This window comes from Saimiri boliviensis, chromosome 8, assembly GCF_048565385.1.
Source record: "Saimiri boliviensis isolate mSaiBol1 chromosome 8, mSaiBol1.pri, whole genome shotgun sequence".
Lineage (NCBI taxonomy): Eukaryota > Metazoa > Chordata > Mammalia > Primates > Cebidae > Saimiri > Saimiri boliviensis.
The window spans coordinates 19,885,895-19,912,257 of NC_133456.1; the positions used below are offsets into that span (position 1 = coordinate 19,885,895).

The 26,363-nt window shown below is 44.3% G+C and overlaps 3 protein-coding genes across 3 annotated transcripts in view; 2 read left to right on the forward strand and 1 right to left on the reverse strand.

The window, feature by feature from the left end:
* Positions 1-5,249, reverse strand: part of TMEM40 (transmembrane protein 40) — a 39,955-nt gene extending 34,706 nt beyond the window's left edge. The window contains exon 1 of the mRNA XM_074404067.1: positions 5,081-5,249. The gene's annotated coding sequence lies outside the window, so the exon portion shown is untranslated. The remainder of the gene's footprint in view (positions 1-5,080) is intronic.
* A 1,326-nt stretch (positions 5,250-6,575) lies between these two features.
* LOC101030608 (large ribosomal subunit protein eL42-like) lies at positions 6,576-6,989 on the forward strand. Its single transcript, XM_010336938.3, has one exon. It carries the CDS (start codon positions 6,594-6,596, stop codon positions 6,912-6,914), a length of 321 nt encoding a protein of 106 aa, XP_010335240.1. The 5' UTR covers positions 6,576-6,593; the 3' UTR covers positions 6,915-6,989.
* An 18,371-nt stretch (positions 6,990-25,360) lies between these two features.
* Positions 25,361-26,363, forward strand: part of CAND2 (cullin associated and neddylation dissociated 2 (putative)) — a 44,085-nt gene continuing 43,082 nt past the window's right edge. Inside the window, exon 1 of the mRNA XM_039477278.2 lies at positions 25,361-25,503. Coding sequence (XP_039333212.2) covers positions 25,436-25,503 — 68 coding nt within the window. The 5' untranslated portion in view covers positions 25,361-25,435. The remainder of the gene's footprint in view (positions 25,504-26,363) is intronic.

Below are 26,363 nucleotides of genomic sequence, written 5' to 3' on the forward strand. Positions count from 1 at the left end.
CTGAGGTGTGAGGATCACTTGAGCCTGGGAGATGGAGGTTGCAATAAGCCGAGATCACACCACTGCACTCCAGCCAGGGCAACAGAGTGAGATCTCATCTCAAAAAAAAAAAAAAAAAAAAAAAAAGGTGGAGGGGTGGGGATTTGGCTGCTGCGCTGTGGACTGGTGGGGAAGCTGTGATGATCCAGCATCTGCGTGAGCATGAGCCATGCAGAGGCGATGCGGACTAGGGACAGGGTCATGGGAAGTTTACAGAGCTGCACCATCCAGAACAGTAGCCACCAGCCACATGTGGTTATGGAGCCCTTGACACATGGCTGGTCAGGACTGAGATGTGCTGTGAGTGTAAAATAACACTAAATTTAAAGACTTGGTATGAAAAACGTATGTGTATATATATACACACACTATATATGTATAATAGTTCATTAATAATTTCTGTACTGATTATCTATTAAAATGATATTTGGATATATTATTTTGTAGAGACAGGATCTCGCTCTGTTGCCCAGGCTGGAGTACAGTGGCACAATCATAGCTCCCTGAAACCTTGAACTTGGGTTGAGCGATCCTCCTGCCTCAGCCTCCCATGTAGCTGGGACTACAGGTGTGCACCACCACATCCACTAACTTTTATTTTTTTAAACTTTTTGTAGAGACAGGTTCTGCTGTGTTGTCTAGGCTGGTCTTGAACTCCTGGCTCAAGCAATTCTCCAGCCTCGGGCTCCCAAAGTGCTGGGATTATAGGCATGAGCCACTGCACCTGGTCTGGGTGTATTATTAAAATTAGTTTCACTTGCTTCATTTTACTGTTTTTAACGTAGTTACTGAAACCTTTTTTTGAATTTTAAATTTTCAGTAGCTACAGAATTTCTATATTGAATAATGCCGATTTAAAGGTAGAACTGGCAGGGTTTGGAGCCTGAAGTACTGTGAAGGTGAGGGGGACTCCGGGTCTAATTATTAGTCTCTCTTCTCCAATCGTTCCTTTCCTTTTTTTTTTTTTTTTTTTTTGAGGTGGAGTCTCGCTCTGTCACCAGGTTGGAATGCAGTGGCACAATCTCGGCTCACTGCAACCTCTGCCTTCCAGGTTCAAGCAATTCTCCTACCTCAGCCTCCCAAGTAGCTGGGACTACAGGCGCGTGCCACCACACCCAGCTAATTTTTGTATTTTTAGTAGAGACGGGGTTTTACCAAGTTGGCCAGGATGGTCTCGATCTCTTGACCTCGTGATCTGCCTGCCTCAGCCTCCTAAAGTGCTGAGATTACAGGCATGAACCATCACGACTGGCCATTGCTCCTTTCTAATGAGACCATTGTGGTCCAGAGGGCACAGGGTGAGTGTTCAGCTCAGCATGAGCACACACACTCACACTCATATGTTCAAAGTAAGAACTATCTCGACATAAAATAGGCTGACTGAATAGACAACAAGTTCTCTGTCTCTGAAGGTATGTAAGAAGAAAATTAAGAACCACCATTAAGCAGAGGAAAGGAGGTTGAAATAGATATTTTCAAAATATAGTCCCTGGACCAGCTGCTACAGCATCACCTGGAAATCTTTTAGAAATGCAAATTCTCAGACCCCATCCTAGTCCTGAATCAGAAACTCCAGGAGACGGACCTAGAATCTGTATTTAAACAAGTCCCACTGGACTGGGTAATGTTTCCTGCCACTTAAAGGTATAAATGCCTGGCACAGGCTGGGCATGGTGGCTCACGCCTGTAATCCCAGCACTTTGGAGGCCTGGAAGGCAGGCGGATCACCTGAGGTCAGGAGTTCAAGACCAGTCTGACCTACATGGTGAAACCCTGTCTTAAAAAAAATGCCTGTCACATAGTAGGTGCTCCGAAGAAGCTATTCACTACCTTCTGTTTGCCTCCTATTCTGAAGTTCAGGTACTTCCCTCTATGAGCCTTAGTTTCAAACCTCTCTCAACCTCCTACAGCATCTGGTTGTATGTGAGCTGGTACAGGATGGATGAGCCTCAGGGAGTTTCCGACCTCTTTGCCATAGGCAGATCTCGAGGAAATGACAGAGCTGCTGGAAGCGTAAGGCAGGCCCCAGTTCAGCTACATCCTGAGGTGACCTCATTGTCCTCTGTGTAGGGGGTGATTCATGGGACAACCTCCTACTGTCCTGTGAGCACAGCTGACAGGATGAGGGAGCCAGCTCAGCAGCTGAGCATGGCATCCAGCTTCCCTGCGTTCCAGAACTGCCAGCGGGAGCCTGCCTGACTCAGCAGGCACATGTGCTCTGGAGACAAACAGACAGCTCAGCCTCAGTCTCCCCATCCACAAAAATGGGGAGACACAGCCCCTATCCATGGTGAGAATATTTGCAAAAAGTGGCCAAGGCAGCACCTGGCACACATCAGCCCTTGTTATACCTTGGTGTTCTTGTGATGAGGCCATGGGATCCCTCAGGCTGATCAGAGCTCCCTAGTGACTTCTTGGGTCTGAGAATGATGCCCTGTAGGTGTATGGGGAAAAGAATGTTCACCTACTATGAGCACCCAGGAGCCTGGTTCCTGACATGAGTTTTGTTTGTTTGTTTGTTTGTTTTTTGAGACAAAGTTTCACTGTCGCCCAGGCTGGAGTGCAGTGGCATGATTTCAGCTCACTGTAGCCTCTGTCTCCCGGGTTCAAGTGAATCTCCTGCCTCAGCCTCCCAAGTAGCAAGGATTACAGGTGCCCACCATGCCCAGCTAATTTCTGTGTTTTTAGTAGAGATGGGGGGTCTCACCATGTTAGCCAGGCTGGTCTCAAACTCCTGACTTCAAATGATCCACCCGCCTCAGCCTCCCAAAGTGCTGGAATTACAGGCGTGAGCCACTGCACCCGGCTACATGAGTTTTTATTTAGTCACCAGAAAGATGTCTGTGAGGGCAGCACCTGTCTTAGTCATCTTAAAGCATCTATTAAATGAACTCTAAATCAGAGAGCATTGTGCCCATTTCATGGATGAGAAAAATGAGGTTCAGAAATGTTAAGTGATTTGCTCATGGTCATATGGCTGGGAAGTGGCTGAGTCAGGATTTTCACCCAAGTCTCCCTGACTTGAAACCTGGGAACTTTTTCCATCCCTCCATGGATAAACTCCAAGTTAACTCACAGATTTGGAAGCTCCCACATGTGCCATTTAAATCCATGTTTGAAGTGTTAGCTTCTGGTCCATGTTAGAATCGTTGCAATCTACGGTCTTAGAGAAACAGTGGCTATAGCTGATGCCATTTGAGATGGAGCTTAAAATATTCCTAAATCTAGACTAAGCCTTACTTACTCTGGGTCTCCAGGCCTCAGTTGTTTCACCTGTAAAATGCCCATAATGAAAGCTTGCCAATTAGTCGGGCGTGGCGGCAGGCACCTGTTATCCCAGCTACTTGGGAGGCCGAGGCAGAGAATTGCTTGAACCTGGGAGGCAGAGTTTGCAGTGAGCTAAGATCGTGCCACTGTGCTCCAGCCTAGAGACAGAGAGAGACTCTGTCCAAAAAAAAAAGCAAGCAAGCAAGCTTGCCTTGGCTGAAGGCAGAAAGTTGGATCTGGCGATCCTGAGGGCTCTCCTAACCCTCAGATGCCTGTGTCCCTGCGCCTACTTTGAAAGGCAAGGACTACAGTTAACTTGAAAGGTAAAGTTAATTTAAAGTTAAACTCAGGAGGTGAGTTTACATAGTTTAATATTTATGGGTTTTGTTGTTGTTGTTTTTGAGACGGATTCTCACTGGGTCGCCCAGGCTGGAGTGCAGTGGTGTGACCTCGGTTCACTGCAACCTTAACCTTCCAGTTTCAAGCAATTCTCCTGCCTCAGCTTCTGAGTAGCTGTGATTACAGGCACCTGCCACTATGCCTGACTAATTTTTATATTTTTAGTAGAGACGGGGTATTGCCATGTTGGCCAGTCTGGTCTCAGACTCCTGACCTCAAGTGATCCACCTGCCTTGGCCTCCTAAAGTGCTGGGATTACAGACACGAGCCACTGTACCCGGCCTGAAGTTAAATTTAAAAATAAATATAAAGAGGGAGTGGAGGAAAAGTCAATCCTAGCTTCTTCTGATAAGTGCAAAACTAGTGATTTGTCCTCAACAATCTTCCTATTGCTTTAAGCAGAAAAGTCCTTTTGACAAATATAATTTAAGAAATCTTATCTGGGCTGGGTGTGGTGGCTCACGCCTGTAATCCCAGCATTTTGGGAGGCCGAGGTGGGTGGATCACCAGGTCAGAAGATCGAGACTATCCTGGCCAATATGGTGAAACCCCACCTCTACTAAAAATACAAAAATTACCTGGGCGTGGTGACACATGCCTATAGTCCCAGCTACTCTGGAGGCTGAGACAGAAGAATCGCTTGAACCGAGGAGGCAGCGGTGGGCAGTGAGCTGAGATCAGGACAGTGCACTCCAGCCTGAACAACAAGAGAGAAACTCTGTCCCCACCTCCAAAAAAAAAAAAAAGAGAGACTGCCACACTGTTTTTCTACAGTGTCTGTCCTCTTTTATATTCTCACCAGCAATGTATGAGTGATCTAATTTCTCCACATCCTGTCCAGCGTTTGTCATTGTCACTTTTTATTTTAATCATTCTGATTGGTCTCATTGTGCATTTTGCTAATGGCTAATTATGTTGGCTATCTTTTCATGTTCTTATTCACCATCTATATATATCCTCTTCGATGAAATGTCTGCATATGTCTTTTGCCCATTTTCTAATTGGATTGCTTGTATTTTTGCCAATGAGTGTTGAGTTATTTATGTAAGTCAGATAGTAATCTTTTGTCACTATGTGGTTTGCAAATATTTTCTCCAGTCCGCGGACCACCCTTTGACTATGCTCAACAGTTATTCTCTCGTCTAGTTCACAGGACTCTGAGAGGTCAGCGGAACAGACATTCTTGAGGACAGTTCACAGATGCAGAAACACAGGTCTAGAGGGTAAAAGGACTTTCCCACAGATGCACAAGGAGTTTCGGGGCAGAAGTGGGCTCAGAATCCAGATCTCCTGACCCTTGGCTGAATGATCAGACCACCTTGTGGAAAAAGAGGTCCACCCTTTCCCTCCCTTCTCATCCTAGATACATGCTTACCTCACAGCCACAGCTCTGGTTGAGCTTGCTGAAGCCAGACAAAGGAGAGGAATGTCTGCTCCTGGAAAAGGGCCAGTCTCCAAACAGGACCCTATGTCCAGAAAATAGGCACTTTCCTCCAGGTGAGGGAAGAGCTGACCCTGGAGCAGCTACTACAGAATGAGTTGTGTGGGACACCTTGAAGCCGGGTAGGTTAAGTAACTTGCTTGAGGTCATAGTGATTAAGTAATAAAAGTTGGGGTCAGTTACCAAATATTTGCAATGCCTTCCTGTCAGCCTTGATACTAGCTTCTATATGGGAAGGAAAATAGAGTCATCAGATGTATTCAGTGGGTCCCAGAGGAATAAAAATTTGGCCTCTAGGAAAGCGGGGGGGAAAAGGCTTTCCTTGGAGAAGCAAGTGGGGACAATCATGGTGAGGGAGATGTCCTCTTTCCCTGGGGACTGTGGCATCATTAGAAGAGACAGGAGGAAGTAGCGGGTTGGGAGCTTTGGTCCACTTCTCTATGGTCAAGTATGAGCTCTGAGGTCCTTAGGGTTTGTTTTACCTGCAGATTAGAGTATTGGGGTGAAGAGAGAAATGAAGTAACGTCCCTATCAGATGGGAGTTTATCTGGGCCCTGGGTCTCTACCGGCCTGGCTAGATAGAAATGTTCTCCATTCACAGGGCAAAAGCAGCACAGGCAAGACTCCTCTGAACTCCACTGCTCTGAACAGGGGCCCCAGAAGGTGGTCTCTAAGAGGACGGGAAAACGGGACGAGTAGGGCTGATACCCTGCCCAGCGCTGTTGGTTTTAACAGAGGCGAGGAGGGTCAAAAGCCTGGTCTCATCTTGAGGACCTACTGTGAGCTAGTTTGTGTCCAATATACAGCTGGAACTTTTAGGAAGGAATATGGTGCAGCTCCTGTCTCCATGCCCCTTGTAGCTTGTCCAGGAGGTGTCACAATGACAGACTCAGAGCCAAATGGAACACTAAGGACCATCATTGCCCTTCAGCCAGAGACCACCAGGAGCCACCTATCGTTAAACGAGTTAAAAGAGCTGCACTTTCTGGAGCAGGAGGTGAGAGTGGAGGGATAATAAAATGAGGCTGAGGCTGGGGCAGGGGGCAGGGGCTCACACCTGTAATCCCAACGCTTTGGGAGGCCAAAGCAGAGGAATTAATTCTGGCTAAGAGTTCAAGACCATCCTGGGCAATATAGCGAGACCCTGCCTCTACAAACAATGCAAAAAACAGTAGCATAGAGTGGTGGTGTGTACCTGTAGTCCTAGCTGAGGTGGGAGGCTGAGGCGGGAGGAGTTGGTTATGAAAGGGACTTAGAGGTTACCCCATAGGAGTGGGTGTCCCCAGATCAGCCCCTCTAATTTCTGGTGGTTCATGAGATCATCATACCTGATATTAATAATACTGAATCACCCCTTTCCTGTTGCGAGGCCAGAGCTGCACGAGGCGAGTGTCTCGGACGCCATTTCTGGTTTTCGTCATAAAGACAGACCAGCCCTTCTGCAAAGATGGTCAACGTACCTAAAACCCGAAGAAGCTTCTGTAAGAAGTGTGGCAAGCATCAGCCTCACAAAGTGACACAGTATAAGAAGGGCAAGGATTCCTTGTATGCCCAGGGAAAGAGGCGCTATGATCGGAAGCAGAGTGGCTATGGTGGGCAGACAGAGCCAATTTTCTGGAAGAAGGCTAAGACCACAAAGAAGATTGTGCTCCAGCTGGAATGTGTTGAGCCTAACTGCAGATCCAAGAGGATGCTGGCCATTAAGAGATGCAAGCATTTTGAACTGGGAGGAGATAAGAAGAAAAAGGGCCAAGTGATCCAGTTCTAAACTTTGGGATTTTTTCTTTTAATATTGGAAAGAAAATGTTGAAGCCGTAGAAAAATTACCTGTTAGAAAATAAATACAGTGATATTCTTACAAGAAAAAAATAATAATAATACTGAATCATATAGTCAGAAAGAATTTCCATTTTCTACGTGTCTGGGCCCTTCTGATTAAGAATAACATGGTGTTTATGACTCTAGAGCCAGACAACATTGGTCTGGATCCTGACTCTGTGACTTATCAGCTGTTTGACCTCAGGAAAGTTACTCAGCCTCTCTGAGCTCGAGTTTCCTCATCCATAAAACGGGGATAACAATTGTACCTACCTTATTGGGTTGTTATATTAACTTAGTTCATTTAAACGATATATTGATGACTATTACATCTAAGAGAAGGTCTCCATGTACTGTTAATGTGGTTTTAACATGTCTTGCCCATTTTGAGCCTATACTCAATTTTAATAACGTGAATATGATATCTCAGTGGAGATACATTCTAATTTCCAGCAGACAGTGATATCTGATTAGAATGTAATAATAACTTCTTCCACTTTCCTGGTATTTTGTCTTTTTTTTAATAGTTCAATTTATGGCAGATAATACTGGGTTTCCATCTTGGGTAGTAACAAAGTTTTCTTTAAAAATACATTTTCTGCCGGGCGCGGTGGCTCAAGCCTGTAATCCCAGCACTTTGGGAGGCCAAGGCGGGTGGATCACGAGGTCCAGAGATCGAGACCATCCTGGTCAACATGGTGAAACCCCGTCTCTACTAAAAATACAAAAAATTAGCTGGGCATGGTGGCGTGTGCCTGTAATCCCAGCTACTCAGGAGGCTGAGGCAGGAGAATTGCCTGAACCCAGGAGGCGGAGGTTGCGGTGAGCCGAGATCGCGCCATTTCACTTCAGCCTGGGTAACAAGAGCGAAACTCCGTCTCAAAAAAAAAAAAAAAATACATTTTCTTTAAAAATAAAAAAAATAACAATAATAAAACTAACCACTTTGGAGGCCGAGGTGGGCGGATCACCTGAGGTCGGGAGTTCAAGACCAGCCTGACCAACATGGTGAAACCCCGTCTTAATAAATAAATAAATAAATAAATAAATAAATAATGTTTCCTGTTGGCAGGGGGAGGGAGAGCATCAGGAAGGATAGCTAATGCATGCTGGTCTTCATACCTAGGTGATGGGATTATCTGTGTAGCAAACCACCATGGCACACGTTTACCTACGTAATAGACCTGCACATCCTGCACAGGTACCCCTGAACTGAAAATAAAAGTTGAAGATAAAATAATATTTAAAAAGAAAATAAATTATTTTAAGTAAAGATGTGAATTAAAAATAAAAGTTATAATGTAATATTAAATCTTAAATATTGCTGGGTGTGGTGGCTCACGCCTGTAAATCCCAGCACTTTGGGAGGCTGAGGTAGCAGGATCACCCGAAGTCAGGAGTTTGGGAGACCAGCCTGGCCAACATGGTGAAACCTTATCTCTACTAATAATACAAAATTAGCTGGGCATGGTGGTACGTGCTTGTAATCCCAGCTACTCAGGAGGCTGAAGCAGGAGAATCATTTGAACCTGGCGGGTGGAGGTTGCAGCGAGCCGAGATCACACCACTGCCCTCCAGCCTGGGTGACAGAGCAAGACTGTCTCAAAAACGAAAAACTTAAATATTAAAATATGCAATAAATAATGCAGGTGGTTATAGATGTGGCAAAATTTCTGGAAGTGGTGTAAAATGAAGTTCACGAGCTTCATTGTTGAGAGAAATCCTGTAGAATCCCTGGAGAGGTTTGAGCAGGAACATTCAGACAAGAGCTGCAGTGTAGGAGGCCTGACTTGTGTGGGCCCCAGGCTACTCTAAAACAGACAGGAGGCAGAGAGTCCTCTGTCCTGCCTGGGGCTGAGCAGGGTCAGGGACGGGAGGGAGGGTGAAATTCGGGAAATTTTGTCAATACTCATCTTTCAAACAAATTGCAAATAGACATCTGTGACACAGTCTGAACACTTCGAACATTGAACATTAAGTTATTTAAGGAATTATTTTTAGTTTTGTTAGGTATGACAATGGTCATATGGTGGTATGTGAAAAACAGGTCAGGTGCGGTGGCTCAGGCCTGTAATTCCCACCATCCAGAAATAACCAGTCGATACAGGTGTATATATCTTTCATCTTTTTTCTATCCACAAATACTTACTTTGCTACAAATGTGAGCTTGGTGGTACAGCTGCTTTATGAGGTTCTAGTGCAGGCTTCTCCCAGAAAGATGGGAGGCTGATCCTTCTTGCAGTTTCTCCCTAAGAGAGGAGGGAGCATCTGATGTAGCGGGAGGGTGTAAAGGAACCACACATACTCAGACCATTCACTTAGGTGGGGATTGCTTTCTGCCCTCAGACATCTGGTAGACCAGACATGTCCTCCAATACAGGAGTGCTGAATCAGTAAGACTCGAAGGGCGGGTGTTAAAACCATTTTCTCTAATCACCCTCCTGTCTGCCCTCTGTGTTTCTCAATTGGTTCCACATTGTGGAATGGAAAGGGGCTGTTGTTTATTAACACCCTAAATTGAAATCACCAAATAGTATGAAAAATTTGACATTTTGGCCAGTGTTCTTCTTGACAACTTTTTAAAGGGCTGTATATGTATAAAATTTGTAACATCACCAACATCATCATAAAAAGAAATACTTAAGAATAAGCCTAACAGAATATGTATAAGATCTGTATTTGAAAAACACCCTGAGGAAAGAAATCGAAGATCTAGATGAATGGAAAGATACTGTCTTCATAGGTTGTAAGACTCAATATTGTTAAGATGGCAGTTCTTCCCAATTTGACCTATTGGTTCAACACGATCCCAGTAAAATCCCAGCAATGTATTTTGTAGATTTCCACAAACTGATTCTAAAACTTCCATGGAAAGGCAAAAACCGGAGTGTAGTGGTGTCATCTTGGCTCACTGCAGCCTCTACCTCCCAGGTTCAAGTGATTCTCCTGCCACAGCCTCTCTCGTAGCTGGGATTACAGGCACCTGCCACTGTGCGTGGCCAGTTTTTATATTTTCCGTACAGACAGGGTTTCGCCGTGTCCATGGAAAGGCAAAAGCTAGCACAACACCGAAGAAGAGCAAAGTTAGAGAACTTACACTCGCTGATTACAAGGCTTGCTATAAAGTTATGGTAATCAAGACAGTGTGATATTGACAAAACAAATGACTAGATCAGTGGGACAGAATAGAGAGTCCAGAAACAGATCTATAAAAATATAGTCAAGGCTGGGCATGGTGGCTCACTCCTATAATCCCAACACTTTGGGAGGCCGAGGCAGGAAGATTGCTTGAGGCCAGGAGTTCAAGACCAGCCTTGGCAACAAAATGAGAGCCTCTCATTTCTAAAAGTATTAGAAAAAAAGTATAGTTAACTGATCTTTGACAAAGGAGCAAAGGCAATTCAATGGAGAAATGATAGTCTTTCAACAAATGGTACTAGAAAAATTGTACATTCATATGCAAAAAAAAACAAAAAACAAAAAAACAAAAACCTACGCACAGACCCTATGCCTTCCAAAAAATTAACTCAAAATAAATCGTAGTGCCTGGCATAGTGGCTCACGCCTGTAATGCCAGCATTTTGGGAAGGTGGAAGTGGGTGGATCACTTGAATCTAGGAGTTCAAGACCAGCCTGGCCAATATGGTGAAACCCTGCCTCTACTAAAAACACAAAAATGCCTGAGCCTGTGGTCCCAGCTACTCTGGAAGGTGCAGGTTGCAGTGAGCTGAGGTCATACCACTGCATTCCAGCCCAAGTGACAGAGTGAGAGTCTATCTCAAAAAAAAAAAAAAAAAAAAAAAAAAGAATCATAGACCTAAATGCAAAACGTAAAACTATAAAATGTGTAGAGGAAAATGTAAGAGAAAATCAGTGTGAGCTTGGATTTAGCAATGAGTTTTTAGATATAACATTAAAAGCATGATTCATGAAAGAAAAAAATAAGTTGGACTTTATTAAAAGTAACACGGCCGGGCGCGGTGGCTCAAGCCTGTAATCCCAGCACTTTGGGAGGCGGAGACGGGTGGATCACGAGGTCAAAAGATCGAGACCATCCGGGTCAACATGGTGAAACCCTGTCTCTACTAAAAATACAAAAAATTAGCTGGGCAGGGTGGTGTGTGCCTGTAATCCCAGCTACTCAGGAGGCTGAGGCAGGAGAATTGCCTGAATCCAGGAGGCGGAGGTTGCGGTGAGCTGAGATCGCGCCATTGCACTCCAGCCTGGGTAACGAGAGCGAAACTCCGTCTCAAAAAAAAAAAAAAAAAAAAGTAACACATACTGCTATACCAAGACACTGCTAAGAGAATAGAAAGACAAACCACAGGCTGAGAAGAAATCATTGCAAGTTACATTTCTGGTAAAGGACTTATTTCAAAAAATACATAAATAACTCTTAAAATTCAACAGTAAGAAAACAACCCATTTAATAATGGACAAAGATCTGAACAAATATCTCACCAAAGAAGATATACAGATAGCAAATATGTACATAATAATGTTTAACCTCATTTTTTTTTTTTTTGAGATGGAGTCTCACTATGTCACCCAGGCTAGAGTGCAATGGTGTGATCTCAACTCACTGTAACCTCTGCCAACCTCTGCCTCCTGGGTTTAAGTGATTCTCCTGTCTCAGCTTCAGCTGAGAGTACAGGCACATGCAACCATGCCCATCTAATTTTCATATTTTTATTAGAGGTGGGGTTTCACCATATTGGTCAGGCTGGTCACAAACTCCTGACCTCAGGGGATCCACCTGCCTCAGCCTCCCAAAGTGCTGGGATTACAGGCATGAGCCACCACACCAGGCCAACCTCATTTGTTTTTAGGGAATTGCAAATTAAAACAACAATGAGCAATCACTACACACTTGTTCCAATAGCTAACATCCAAAAGACTGACACCACCAAATGCTGGTAAGGATGTGAAGCAACTGGATTCATTGTTAGTGAGAATGCAAAATGGTACAGTCACTTTGGAATACAGTTTGGCAGTTTCTTATAAGCTTACCATACATATATAAAGCTTACCACACCTTCCAGCCAGCAATCATACTCCTAGGTATTTATGCAACTGATCTGAAACTTACCTCCACCGCAAAAGCCTGCACCTGAATGTTTATAGGAGCTTTATTCAAAATAGCCAAAAACTGGAAGCAACCAAGATGTCTTTGATTGGTGAATGGGTAAACAAACCACAGTACACCCATAAAATGGAATATTCTTCAGCAATAAAAAGAAATGCACTATTGCTGATGATAAACACAGGCAGACATTAGAGCAGTGAAAACAGATTTTATTCAGTAACTACTAACAGCGGGGGGAAAGAGTTAAGCTCCATTCCGATTTGTGCAAAGTTGATTTGGATGTTTAAAGGAGGAATGAGGGAGCCAGGAGAACGGGCCTCTATAGAATCAGAGAAGTGAAAAATTACAAAGGGTTGGTCCGTGCAATTAGGCCAGCTGTGTTTGCTAGCTGGCAGTTACAGAAGTTAGAATTCTATCCTCCCTCAGAGAGTGGGAGACAGAGGCTCTGACATCATGAAATATTCCTGATGATTTTATTTCAAAGGAATGGCTCTCAGGTCCTTGAGAGAAATGCTTCTGAGTTATAAGAGATACATATTCACAATTTTAAGCTGTTTCTAGTAACTACTTTAAGAAAGGGAGGTCAGAGGCTTATCATGAGTTATTGGCGAGAACAGACAGTAAGTTCTTTGGGCAGCTTGAGCTTTCTCAGACAGGCATTTTAATAAGGTCTGGAGTTTTTTCTAGGGAGATATTCTTATGCTTCTAAAAGCCATACTCGAGTTTGGTCAAATCTCTTAGTGCAGGGGTTTGGATGGGCTGTTATATGTCAAGAGTTCTGCGGGTTTGTTTTGTTTTGTTTTTTGAGACAGAGTCTCACTCTGTTGCCCAGGCTGGAGTGCAGTGGCACGATCTCGGCTCACTGCAACCTCTACCTCCCAGGTTCAAGCAATTATCCTGCCTCAGTCTCCCAAGTAACTGGGATTACAGGTGTCCACCACCATGCTTAGCTAATTTTTGTAATTTAGGAGAGATGGGATTTCACCATGTTGGTCAGGCCGGTTTGAACTCTTGACCTCAGGTGATCCACCAGCCTCAGCTTCCCAAAGTGCTAGGATTATAGGTATGAGCCACTGAGCCTGGCCGAGCTCTGCACTTCTCATGGAAAGACATAGATGAATCTTGAATGCATATTACTAAGTAAAAATGTCAGTCTGAAAAGGCTATATACCGTATACTTCTAACTGTATGACATTCTGTAAAAGGCAAAATTGTAGAGACAGCAAAAAGATCAGTTGTTACCAGGGGTTCCAGAAGAAGGCGGGAGAGGTGAATAGATACAGCATAAGGATTTTTTTAGGCTAATGAAGCTATATACAGCAAATATATATGATACTGTAAAAGTGAATTCATAACACTATGCATTTGTCAAAACCCATACAGCATAATGGGTGAATCTTAACGTGCAAAGTTTCTAAAATGTAGGCGGTCAGGGGGTTTCAGGATGGAATGCAGAGTGTGATGAAACAATGCAACTGTATAATAAATGTATGCAACAACCCCACTGAAGGCAGGGTCAGGGAGAAAGATGCCAACCTAAGTAATACAGGCAGACCCCAAAACTGGGGCTCAGCCTAGGAGGGTTCTTGGCTTCATTCAGGAAAGGTTTCAAGAGGAAACCAACAGTGAAAAAAAGCAAGTTTATGAGAGCAACACTGTACAGCAAAATGGTAGCTCCATAGACAGAACAAGGCTGTCTTATAGGCAGAGTGGCCCAGAGTCGTACTCCTGCATTGCTGGCTAGCTCTATTTATACCCACACTCAATTATATGCTGAATAAGGAGTGGGTTATTCACAAAGTTTCTGGAAAAGGGGCAGGGAGTTCCCAGAATCATATAAGGTAACCTCTGGGTCGTTGCCAAGGCAGCATTTGTAAACCATCATGGCACTGGTGGGAGAGCCATGCCAATACAAATAAGCAGTGAGGGTAACTAGAGGCTGCTTTTGTGGCCATCTTGGTCCTAACAAGTTTGGGCTGGCTTCTCTGTAAATCCTATTTAGATAAGCAGGTTTGTGGCAAGAAGTCTTGTTGATCTCCTACCTCAAAAGTAACTTTGGAAATGAATGGAAGCTGCAAAACTAAAGGCACAAGAAGATACACGTAAGCACCATCCGCTAGTCTGTGAAGTTTTTTCTTGTGGGGTACAGGTTAATCATTGTGATATCACTAAGCATATATACCAGAATTGAAGAATAAGTAAATGAATGGCCAGGATTCTCATTGTTGGAGTAGGAGTTATATTGAAACAAGGGAGGAGGCTAGAATCATTCATTGGATAATAGATTCAAGTTGGAGACATCAGTATAAGTTTGTGTTTAGCTTAATAGAGATTCAAATGTTTACATATAGAAATACATATAGAAAAAAAGAAAAAAAAAGAAATACATATAGATATGTGGATATGCATGAATTAGTATACATACATCTATCCCCTTGTCTATCAGCTGAGAGAGTCTACAAGCAATGCCACCCCAGTAGGAACCATTATATCTAACAGCCAGATCTTGATTTCTAATACCATTCTCCAGTGAAAGGAACCAGGCATCCTTGGAGAAATGGCTGATTTTCAGGAAATACGCAAGATGAGCCTGAAGCATCTGGTAATGCCAGCAAATAAGGAAGTGCTCAAACACACACACACGATCAGGGTATGGCAAAGGCACACAGGAACCAACTGAAATGGTTCCTAATGGCCAAAGCTGGAACAATTTGAGAGAAAAAAAAAAGTAAAGGAGTATTGGATCAGAGCTCAAAGTATAAAATATCCATAATTCCATACTTATATAAATATATGATTGAATAAATAAATGGGGGAGAATAGATGAATATCTAGTGCAGAACAATTTCAAGTAATTTATATAGAAAATCTGCTCATAAGGAAGTGGAGCATAACACCCCCCTCCTTAAGTGTGGACTGCACATAGTGACTTTCTTTTGAAAAGTAGACTATGGAAAGCAAGGGAGGGAAAAGGAATAACTTTATAGTGAAGAAACCTGACAAACACTACCCCAGCTAGGTGGGGAAGATTAACACAACAGTGATAATTCATGCTGATAGTATGCATCTCAGTCACGAGATAAGAATGATGCTTTACCTCTGTGGTCTTCCTTGCAGGAGCTCATTATCCTGGTCTAACTATAATAAAAACATCAGACATATCCCAGCTGAAGGTTATTCTATAAAATACCTGAACAGTACTTCTCAAAACGATTAGCATCATCAAGAACAAGAAGGGTCTGAGAAACCGTGATAGGTTTGGTTTTGTGCCCACCTAAATCTCATCTCGAATTGTAATCCCCGTAATCCCCACTTGTCAAGGGCAGGACCAGGTGGAGATAATTGAATCACGGGCGAGGTTTCCACGATGCTGTTCTCGTGATAGTGAGTGAGTTCTCATGAGATCTGATGGTTTTATGAGCGTCCGGCATTTTCCCAGCTTGCACCCACTCTAGCCTGCCATCTTGTGAAGAGGGTGCTTGCTTCTCTTTTGCCCTCCACCACGCTTGTGAGTTTCCTGAGGCCTTCCCAACAACGCAGAACTGTGAGTCAACTAAATCTGCTTCCTTTATAAATTACCCAGTCTCGGGTGTTTCTTCATAGCAGTGTGAGAACAGTCTAATACAAACTCATAACCAAAATGAGCGTAAGGAGACATGACAAGCAAATGTATCCTGGGACCAAAAAAGGATATTAAGTAGCCGGGCACGGTGGTTTATGCCTGTAATCCCAGTATTTTGGGAGGCTGAGGAGGGTGGATCACTTGAGGTCAGGAGTCTGAGACCAGCCTGGCCAACAAGGCAAAACCCCATCTCTACTAAAAAATACAAAAATTAGCCAGGCATGGTGGCACACACCTGTAATCCTAGCTACTTGGGAGACTGAGGCAGGAGAATTGCTTGAACCTAGGAGGCAGAAGTTGCAGTGAGCCAAGATTGTGACGCTGCAGTTCAGCTCGGGTGACAGAGTAAGACTCTGTCTCAAAAACAAACAGAAAAAAGATATGAGGTAAAAACCAAGGCAGCCTGAAAAAAATTTAGTCTTTAGTTAATAATAATGTATCAACAATGGTTCATTAATTGTGACAAATATACCATGTCAACGTAAAATTTTTTTTTTTTTTTTTTTTTAGTAGAGACAGGTGATCCGCCTGCTTTGGACTCCCAAATTCTGGTATTACAGGCATGAGCCACTGCACCTGGCAGAGGAAACTTTTTTTTTTTTTTTTTGAGAAAAAGAATAATAAGAAAAATAAAGAAGAGGAAGAAAGAGAAAGAGGAAGAGGGAGAGAGAATGGGGGTATTGCTTTCCTGCCTGGGCTAGAATGCAGTCTAAATATGGGTATGCCTACAATTGTCCTTAATAATGGAGACACAAAAGAAAATGAGGGAAGAGAGTAACAAACAAGGAGCCAACCAACATTTTCGTTTAAACTTCTAAGTTGATATGATGTGGTACTGATAAGAGTGTATATTTTGTGTAAAGTGGAGAGTTCTATAAATGTCAATTACGTTTACTTGTTCCAGATCTGAGTTCAAGTCCTGGATATCGTTGTTAATTTTCTGTCTCATTGATCTGTCTAATATTAATGTTGAAGTCTCCCACTATTATTGTGTGGGAGTCTAAGTCTCTTTATAAGTCTTGTATGTCTGGGTATTCCTGTATTGGGTGCGTGTATATTTAGGACCTTTAACTCTTCTTGTTGTTGCATTGATTCTTTTATCATTATATAATGTCCTTCTTTGCTTCTTTTGATCTTTGTTGCTTTAAATACTATTTTATCAGAGGCAAAAATTGTAACTTCTGCTTTTTATTTATTTATTTTTGCTCTCTGGTTGGTTGGTAAGTCTCTCTCCATCCTTTGTTTTGAGTCTTTGTGTATCCTTGAATGTGAGATGGGTCTGGATGCAGCATACAGTTTTAGTTTTTTGTCCAAATTGCCTGTCTTTGAATTGAGGAATTTAGTCAATTTAAATTTAGAATTAATAATATATGTGAGTTTAATACTGTCATTTAATATTGGCTGGCTATTTTGCCCATTAGTTGATGTAAATTCTTCATTATATTGATGTTCTTTGCTTTTTGGTATTTTTTAGAAAGGCTGATACTGTTTGTTCCTTTCTATGTGTAGTGGTTCTTTCAGAAGCTCTTGTAAAGCAGGCCTGGTGGTGATGAATTCTCTGAGTGCTTGCTTGTTCACAAAAAACGTTATTTTTCCTTCACTTACGAAGTTTAGTTTGGTTGGATGTGAAATTCTTGGTTGAAAGTTCTTTTCTTTAAGGATGTTGAATATTGGTCCCCACTCTCTTCTGGCTTGTAGGGTTTCTGCTGAGAGATCTGCTGTAAGTCTGATAGGCTTCCCTTTGTGGGTAACCTGACCTTTCTCTCTGGCTGCCCTTAGTATTTTCTCCTTCATTTCAACCCTGGTGAATCTGACGATTATGTGCCTTGGAGTTGCTCTTCTTGAGGAATATCTTTGTGGTGTTCGCTGTATTACCTGGAGCTGAATATTATCCTGCCTTACTAAGTTGGGAAAATTTTCCTGAATAATATCCTGAAGCATATTTTCCAGCTTGGATTCATTCTCTTCGTCACATTCAGGTACACCTATCAAGCGTAGATTAGGTCTTTTCACATAGTCCCATATTTCTTGGAGACTTTGCTCATTCCTTTTTATCCTTTTTTCTCTAATCTTGTCTTCTTGTTTTATTTCATTGAGTTGGTCTTCGACCTCTGATATCCTTTCTTCTGCTTGATCAATTCGGCTGTTAAAACTGGTGCATACTTCACGTAGTTCTTGTATTGTGTTTTTCAGTTCCATCAATTCACTTATATTCCTCTCTAAATTGTGTATTCTTGTTGACATTTCGTCAAACCTTTTTTCAAAGTTCTTAGTTTCTTTAGATTGTGTTAGAACAAGTTCTTTTAATTCACAGAAGTTTCTTATTATCCACATTTTGAAGCCTGCTTCTGTAATTGGAACCCACTCGTTCTCCATCAGGCCTTGTTCCGTTGCTGATGAGGAACTGGGATCCCCCGCTGAGGGAGAGGCGTTCTGATCTTGGGTATTCTCAGCCTTTTTTGACTGTTTTCTTCCCTTCGTTGTAGATTTATCCATCTGTGGCCTTTATAATTACCGTCTTTGTAATTGGGTTTCTGAGTGGACGTCCAACTTATTGATTCTCAGCGCCGAAATCTGAGCAACCCACTGCGCCGACCAAATCAGCGGCGTTAAGATTGATGGTGCTTTTCTGACTCTGTACCAAGAACCGACGCTCTGAGGCGCCGGCAAAGCCGCCTCGCCGGTCACAAGAGTCGCGCTGGTGACCCGTGGGGCTCCTCCGCTGGGAATCTCCTGGTGCGTGAGCAATAAGAATTCATGTGAAGGTATGGCGTCCTCTCGTTCTTTGCGTTTTCAGTGGGAGCTACAATCCCGAGCTGCTAGTGACAGCCATCTTGGATCTCTCTCCGTAAAATTGTTAATATGGGGAACTAGATGTGGAGATACAGGACTCTTTCTACTGTGTTCACAATTTTTCCATAATTCTAAAACTGTTCTAAAATTAAAAGATTATTTTAAGAAATGTGAGGAACAAAGAACTAAAAACTGGATAGAAAAATGGGAGAAGGATGAATAGATCATTCACAAAAAGATAAAAAGGGCCCTCATATATTTGAAAAAAAAAATCAAACTCATAATTAGAGAAATACAAATTAAAACACTGACATACCGTTTCTTACCCATAAGATTGGCAAAGACTAAAATGCATGACAACACATGCATTTGCATAACACACAGGCTGTGGGGAAACACATTTTCCTATATTGCTGGCGAGACTGCAGACTGGTACAGCCCTTCTGGAGGAGAATTTGGCAGTAGCTGAGAGAGCTACAAATGCGTTTACCTTTTGACTTGGCAATCCCTCCCCTTGAAATCTACCTGAAGATAAATAAAAAATATGAGTCCGGGTGTGGTGGCTCACACCTGTAATCCCAGCACTTTGGGAGGCTGAGGTGGGAGGATTGCTTGAGAGGTCAAGTGTGTAGTGAGCTATGATCATGCCACTGCACTCCAGCCTGGGTGACAAAATGAGACCCTGTCTCACAAGAAAAGAAAGAAAATACATATTTATAAGGTTATTCATTGCAGCATTACTTATAACTGCAAAATTTTGGCGAAAACTTAAGTGTCCATAGATAGGAGAGTGGTTGAATAAACTGTGGTATCTCCGACAATGGAGTACCATATGGCTGTAAAAGTGGATGAGATCGAGCCGGGCGCGGTGGCTCAAGCGTGTAATCCCAGCACTTTGGGAGGCCGAGGCGGGTGGATCACGAGGTCGAGAGATCGAGACCATCCTGGTCAACATGGTGAAACCCCGTCTCTACTAAAAATACAAAAAATTAGCTGGGCATGGTGGTGCGTGCCTGTGATCCCAGCTAGGCTAAGGCAGGAGAATTGCCTGAACCCAGGAGGCAGAGGTTGTGGTGAGCCGAGATCGCGCCATTGCACTCCAGCCTGGGTAACAAGAGCGAAACTCCGTCTCAAAAAAAAAAAGAAAAAAAAAGTGGATGAGATCTCTATGAGCTGATACGGGGTGATTTCCATATGCACAGTTAAGGGGAAAGAGGCAAAGTGCCAAAAAGCATCCATGGCATGCTACTGGTCATGTAAGACAGGAGTTATAGGAAAATGCACATTTCTGCTCATTTGTGCAAAAGAAATCTAGGAAAGGTAAATCAGAAATTAAAGAGATTGGCTACCTACAGGGGGTATGTAGGAATGGGGTGACAAGGGAGACATGGGAGCGACATTTCACTGAGTATACCTTTTTGGTTAGCCCTGACTCCAGGAACAATAGTAATGTTTCACATACTCCCCAAATAAATAAACAAACAAACCAAAATACTAGGGAAACCCAAGCGGGTTTATTTGGAATTTTGTTATTTATTTGGAATACAAACACTAGCAAATAAACCTAACTGTATTCCAAATGAATAACAGACCATGCCAAAGGGTCAGAAAAGACAAGGCCTAACTTAACTGGAATACAGAATTTGAACTGGATTCTGTAAGGCAACAGACAGAAAGAACTACATATCAATACTGTACTCTAGTTAGTAAATTTGTTTCTCACTGGAGTATGGGTTAGCAATTCTGCAAGTAGTGTATATTAATACTAGGACTGAACAAAGAAGTAAACATATTGTAGCTAATGAGGACAAGATTTATCACTGTCAAAGAAAGCAGTTACAAATAAGGAAAGATAGAAGGATAGAATGGCCCCTTTGATGTTGGGCCCATTGAAATCAATATAAACTTGTGGTTTTTATAATAGAGATGTATGTGTGTGAGAGTTAGTACACACATGCATGTTTCATAGCTTTGTCTTCTGAGAGGGCCTAGAAGAAATGGTATCTCAGTAGCAGTCAGCATAGCCAGAACCCAGATCTTGGTTTCTAAGTACCACTTTTCAATAAAAGAAACCAGTGTTCCTTAGAAAAGTGGATGGTGATTACAGGGTTGGAAAAGGGCTTATACGATAAGCCTAGAACATCTTTGGTTATAAAAAGAAAAAATGCTCCAAAAAGAATGGGGGCTTATTATTTTTTATTATTATTTATTTATTTATTTATTTTTAGACGGAGTTTCGCTCTTGTTACCCAGGCTGGAGTGCAATGGCGCAATCTTGGCTCACCGCAACCTCCGCTTCCTGGGTTCAGGCAATTCTCCTGCCTCAGCCTCCTGAGTAGCTGGGATTACAGGCACACGCCACCATGCCCAGCTGATTTTTTGTATTTTTAGTAGAGACGGGGTTTCACCATGTCGACCAGGATGGTCTCGATCTCTCGACCTCGTGATCCACCCGCCTCGGCCTCCCAAAGTGCTGGGATTACAGGCTTGAGCCACCGCGCCCGGCTTAATGGGGGCTTATTAAAGGAACACAGGAGCCAAACTGAAGGAGCTCTCAATGGCCAAACCAAGAGCAATCTGAGCAACAAAATAAATAGTAATATTATTGGGTTATAACCCAAAACACAGAATGAATATACATGAAATCACATGTTTACTTATTGATTTTATATTTATTATTTTGAGCTGGAGTCTTGCTCTGTTGCCCAAGCTGGAGTCTTGCTCTGTTGCCCAAGCTGGAGTGCAGTGGAGCAATCTTGGCTCACTGTAACCTCCTCCTTCTGGGTTCAAGCAGTTCTCTTGCCTCAGCCTCCCAAGTAGCTGGGACTAGAGGCACATGCCACCATGCCTGCTAACTTTTTGTATTTTTTTTACTAGAGATGGAGTTTCACCGTGTTGCCTAGGCTGGTTGCGAACTCCTGAGCTTAGGCAATCCACCTACCTTGGCCTCCCAAAGTGCCGGGACTACAGGCGTGAGCAGCTGTGCCTGGTCTATTTATTATTATTATTATTAATTATTATTATTATTATTATTATTATTGGAGATGGAGTTTCGCTCTTGTTACCCAGGCTGGAGTGCAATGGCGCGATCTCGGCTCACCACAACCTCCGCCTGCTGGGTTCAGGCGATTTTCCTGCCTCAGCCTCCTGAGTAGCTGGGACTACAGGCACGCGCCACCATGCCCAGCTAATCTTTTGTATTTTTAGTAGAGATGGGGTTTCACCATATTGACCAGGATGGTCTCAATCTCTTGATCTCATGATCCACCCGCCTCGGCCTCCCAAAGTGCTGGGATTACAAGCTTGAGCCACCGCGCCCGACCCTTATTATTTTTTAATGGAGATGGGGTTTTACCATGTTGCCTAGGCTGGTCTCAAACTCTTGAGCTCAAGTGATCCTCTCGCCTCGACCTCCCAAAGTGCTAGGACTACCGGTATCAGCCACTGTGCCTGGCCAGAGACCACAGATTTAAATAAATAATTGAAAAATAAATAAATGGGGGAGAAATAACCATATCTTCTTTTCAGAAGAATTTCAATTAATAAATGTAGAAGGAAGTTGGGCGCAATGGTGTACTCCTGTAATCCCAGCCATTTGGAAGGCTGAGATGGGAGGATGGCTTAAGCTCAGGAGTTTGAGACCAGCTTGGTCAACACCGCAAAACCCTATCTCTACAAAAAATACAAAAATTAGCTGAGTATGGTGGCACAAGCCTGTAGTCCCAGCTACTTTGGAGTCTGAGGTGGGAGGATCACTTTAAGCCCAGGAGGTTGAGGCTACAGTAAGCGGAGATCTCATTACTGCACTCTAACCTGGCAAAAGCAAGACACCGTCTCAGGAAAAAAAATTTAAAAAGGGAGAGAGAGAAAGAAACAGGGAAATAGAAAAGCACCATTAAGCAGTAATAATCATAAAAGAAAGATACACCAATGGATGCTGAAATTAGTAGGTGGAGTTTTGAGGAGAAATAGAATATTTTGGTCATGTCGAAAGATCTCCAAGATATTTATTTGACACAATTTCTCAGTTTATAAAATGTAAATGCAAATTTACAAAATGTATAAAATTATCAATTACAAAGAGACACATAGCAACTTTATAGTAAACTCAACCAAGACACAGTTTAGCTAAGTGATCAAGATTCATACCAGCAGTAAGAAGACTGAGCGACATCACAAAGCCCTTGCTCTATGCACTGAAGAAAGCATAACACTGTTTATGCCGTGTTCTTGCCAAAAGCTGTAACTTCAATCTAATCACGAGAAAAACCTTAGACAAACCCAGACTGAGGGACATTCTGTAAAACAGCTTTTTAAAAGTGTCAAGGTCATGAAAAACAAGGGAAGGTGGAGGAACAGTCACAGATTGGAAGAGACCTGGAAACTAAATGTAATGAGTAACCCTGGATTGGATCTTTCAACAGAAAAAGGACATGGATGGGAAAATTGAAATCTGAAGAAGGTCCATGGTTTGGTTAATAATAGTGTCATACCGGCCGGGCGCGGTGGCTCAAGCCTGTAATCCCAGCACTTTGGGAGGCCGAGGCGGGTGGATCACGAGGTCCAGAGATCGAGACCATCCTGGTCAACATGGTGAAACCCCGTCTCTACTAAAAAACTACAAAAAATTAGCTGGGCATGGTGGCGCGTGCCTGTAATTCCAGCTACTCAGGAGGCTGAGGCAGGAGAATTGCTTGAACCCAGGAGGTGGAGGTTGCAGTGAGCCGAGATCGCGCCATTGCACTCCAGCCTGGGTAACAAGAGCTAAACTCCGTCTCAAAAAAAAAAAAAATAATAATAATAATAATAGTGTCATACCAATATTAGTGTCCTGGTTTTGATCAGTGTAACGCAGTAATGTAAGGTGTTAACATTAGAAGAAGCAGCTGGGTGAAGGGTATGAGGAAACTCTCTATACTGCTTTGCAACTTTTCAGTAAGTCCAAAAGTATTTCAAAATAAAATGTTTTCTAAAAATCAAGGTATAGGCTGTGTGTGGTGGCTCACACCTGTAATCCCAGCATTTTGGGAGGCCAAGGTGGGTGGATTACTTGAGGCCAGGAGTTCCAGACCAGGCTGGCCAACACGGCAAAACCCTGTCTCTACTAAAAATACAAAAATTAACTAGGTGTGGTGGCACACACCTGTGATCCCAGCTACTCAGGAGGCCGAGGCATGAGAATTGCTTGAACCCGGGAGTGGAGGTTGCAGTGAGCCGAGATCACACCACTGCACTCCAGCCTGGGCGACAGAGTAAGACTCTGTCTTAGAAAAAGAAGAAGAAAAAAAATCAGTGTATGTAGTTTACAGGCAATATACCAAAAACATTAGCATTAAGAAAGACTTAAAAATATGAAGAAAAAAAGCCAGGTAGAGCCTGTTGTGATAGTTTGCACCTGTAATCCCAGCTACCCAGGAGGCTGAGGTGGGAGGATTCCTTGAACCCAGGAGTTTTGAGTCCATCCTGGGGGTAACACAGTGAGACCCCATCCAAAACAAACAAAAAAAAGCCAGTTATATTCTGAACAAGAGAAAGTAGATGTAGCTGTATTTATAATAGAAAAGATAGGCTATCATATTAGATACTGCAGATGTAGAACATTTTCCAAATTGCATAGTGTTCTGTTAGTGCTGGTCTAGAACCCAGGTACCTTCAGAATAACCGGAGTTCAAGCGGCGATGGGGGAGGGGGGCCAATTTAATAAAGATTTCTTTTTTCTTTCTTTCTTTTTTTTTTTTTTTTTTTTGAGGTGGAGTTTCGCTCTTGTTACCCAGGCTGGAGTGCAATGGCGCAATCTCGGCTCACCACAACCTCCGCCTCCTGGGTTCAGGCAATTCTCCTGCCTCAGCCTCCTGAGTAGCTGGGATCACAGGCACGCGCCACCACGCCCAGCTAGTTTTTTGTATTTTTTAGTAGAGACGGGGTTTCACCATGTTGACCAGGATGGTCTCGATCTCTGGACCTCGTGATCCACCCGCCTCGGCCTCCCAAAGTGCTGGGATTACAGGCTTGAGCCACGGTGGCCGGCCTAATAAAGATTTCTTTTATCCTCATCTTATGAGTGAGAAAAGCATAGCACAGAGAGGTTGTTTCATTATCCCAAGGTCACACAGCCAGGAAGCAGCCTAGCAGAGATTTGAAGCCAGGCTTGTCTGGCTCTGAAGCACTGGTTACTCCCTTTCCCATCCAGCAGCCTCCTGGCTGTTTATGGAAGGATTGTTGCCCAGGATATTAAGGGATCTGTGGTCAATCCTGACCCATCCCAGAATCACTGGCTGTGTGACCCTCAGAAAATCCTTTTGCTTCTCAGCCTCAGCTGCATTGCTTAAAAAAAAAAAAAAAAAAAAAAAAAAAAAAAGAAGAAATTGACCCTGATGTCCTGAGGGTTGGGGATGGCAGGCAAGGGGCTTGGTGTGACTGAGTTCATTCCCCAGATCCTGTCTGGCTCAGGGACCGGCAAGCATGGGGGGTGAGGGGTCCTTTGGTTGGGTTGACCAGCTTTGGTTGACAGCTCCTGTTTCTTGAATGCCCATAGATGAGAAAGCCGAGGCTCAGAGAGGTAAAGTAACTTGGCCAAGGCTACACAGCAGAGGAGGCAAAACTGGGATTCGAACCCGAGACTCTGTGGTATCATGTCCCTGTTGCAAAACAGAACCGGCACCTGCAGAAATCTCAAAGAGATGGTGGCCTGGTCGTGAGCTCCCCGTCTCTCGGGGGCGTGCAAGCCGGTGCTGGGCTGTCAGCAGGGCAGGGGCAGGGGCTGGGGCCAGGGCCAAGACCACCGAGCCAGGCCCAGGCCCAGGCCCGCCTGCCTCCCGCGGTAACCAAGTCCAAGGCGTGAGCACGGGGCGGGGCGGGGCGGGAGCTGCTATTTCTGTCTGGTGAGCGCAGTTCGTGCAGCTGGCGAGGGAGGGGGCGCCCGCGCCGCCATATTCCCTCCCGCCGGCCCGCACCGCGGCGCGCAGCCACCATGAGCACCGCCGCCTTCCACATCTCCAGCCTCCTGGAGAAGATGACGTCCAGCGACAAGGACTTCAGGTGCGCCCCGCCGCTGGCCCCCGCCTCTCCTTCCAGTTCTGAAGCCGGGGGTCTTCTTCCCCTCCCGAAGCGCCAGCCCATCCCCCATGACCGTGCAGCCCCTGCCCTCCTCCCCGCATTAAGCTGCGCCGGGGACCGAGCCGGCCCTGCCTGGTGGTCCCCACTGAAGCTCAGGCTGTGCTCTCCTAGTGGCCGTCCCGCCCCTCGGTGACTCCAGTCCCTGCTTTGTCTCCCACCGTCCAGGCTTCAGCCCTGCCTGTCATCCCCCATCAGAGCCCCAGCGCCGCCCCTCTGCACCCTGCCTGGGCTTCTCCCTCGTGGATGTCTGGCCGCCTGTTCCCCGCATCTGATGCCCCAGGCCCCCCTCTTTAGGGAGCCCACAGTGGAGCCCTCCACCTCGCCCTGAGGACCCCAGTGCCTGCCTCTCCTACCCCACATTGAACCCGGGCCCTTCCAGGCAACCACCTGCTGACAACCACCTGCTGACGTTCTCACTAGCACCTGAGTGATGCCCCTTCTCAGCATCACCTGTGCTCCTCCCTCGAGCTCTTCCTCCCCCTCTTGGGATTGTTCAGACCCGGCCTAAAGGAGGGGGCGGGGCCGAGGCTGGCTTTCCAGGCACAGGTTAGGTGATGGTTGAGGTGCGGCCTTCTAGGTTTTGTGTGCCACTCCCCTTCCCCACCCCCTTTTCCTTCTTCCCCCCATCACAGCATCACAGTACCACAGGAACAGGGCTGAAAAGAACGGTGGAAACATCGGGTCCAATGAGTTTCCACCCGCATTCTCGGGGGAAACTGAGGCCCGGGGAGGAAACGGGATTGGCCTGCGGTCTCAGCTGGCCCTTCCAGCCGAAAGAAGAC

Bases quoted from the DNA above. Each gene is read 5' to 3' on its own strand.
- LOC101030608 (XM_010336938.3), top strand. From the start codon at position 6,594: ATGGTCAACGTACCTAAAACCCGAAGAAGCTTCTGTAAGAAGTGTGGC.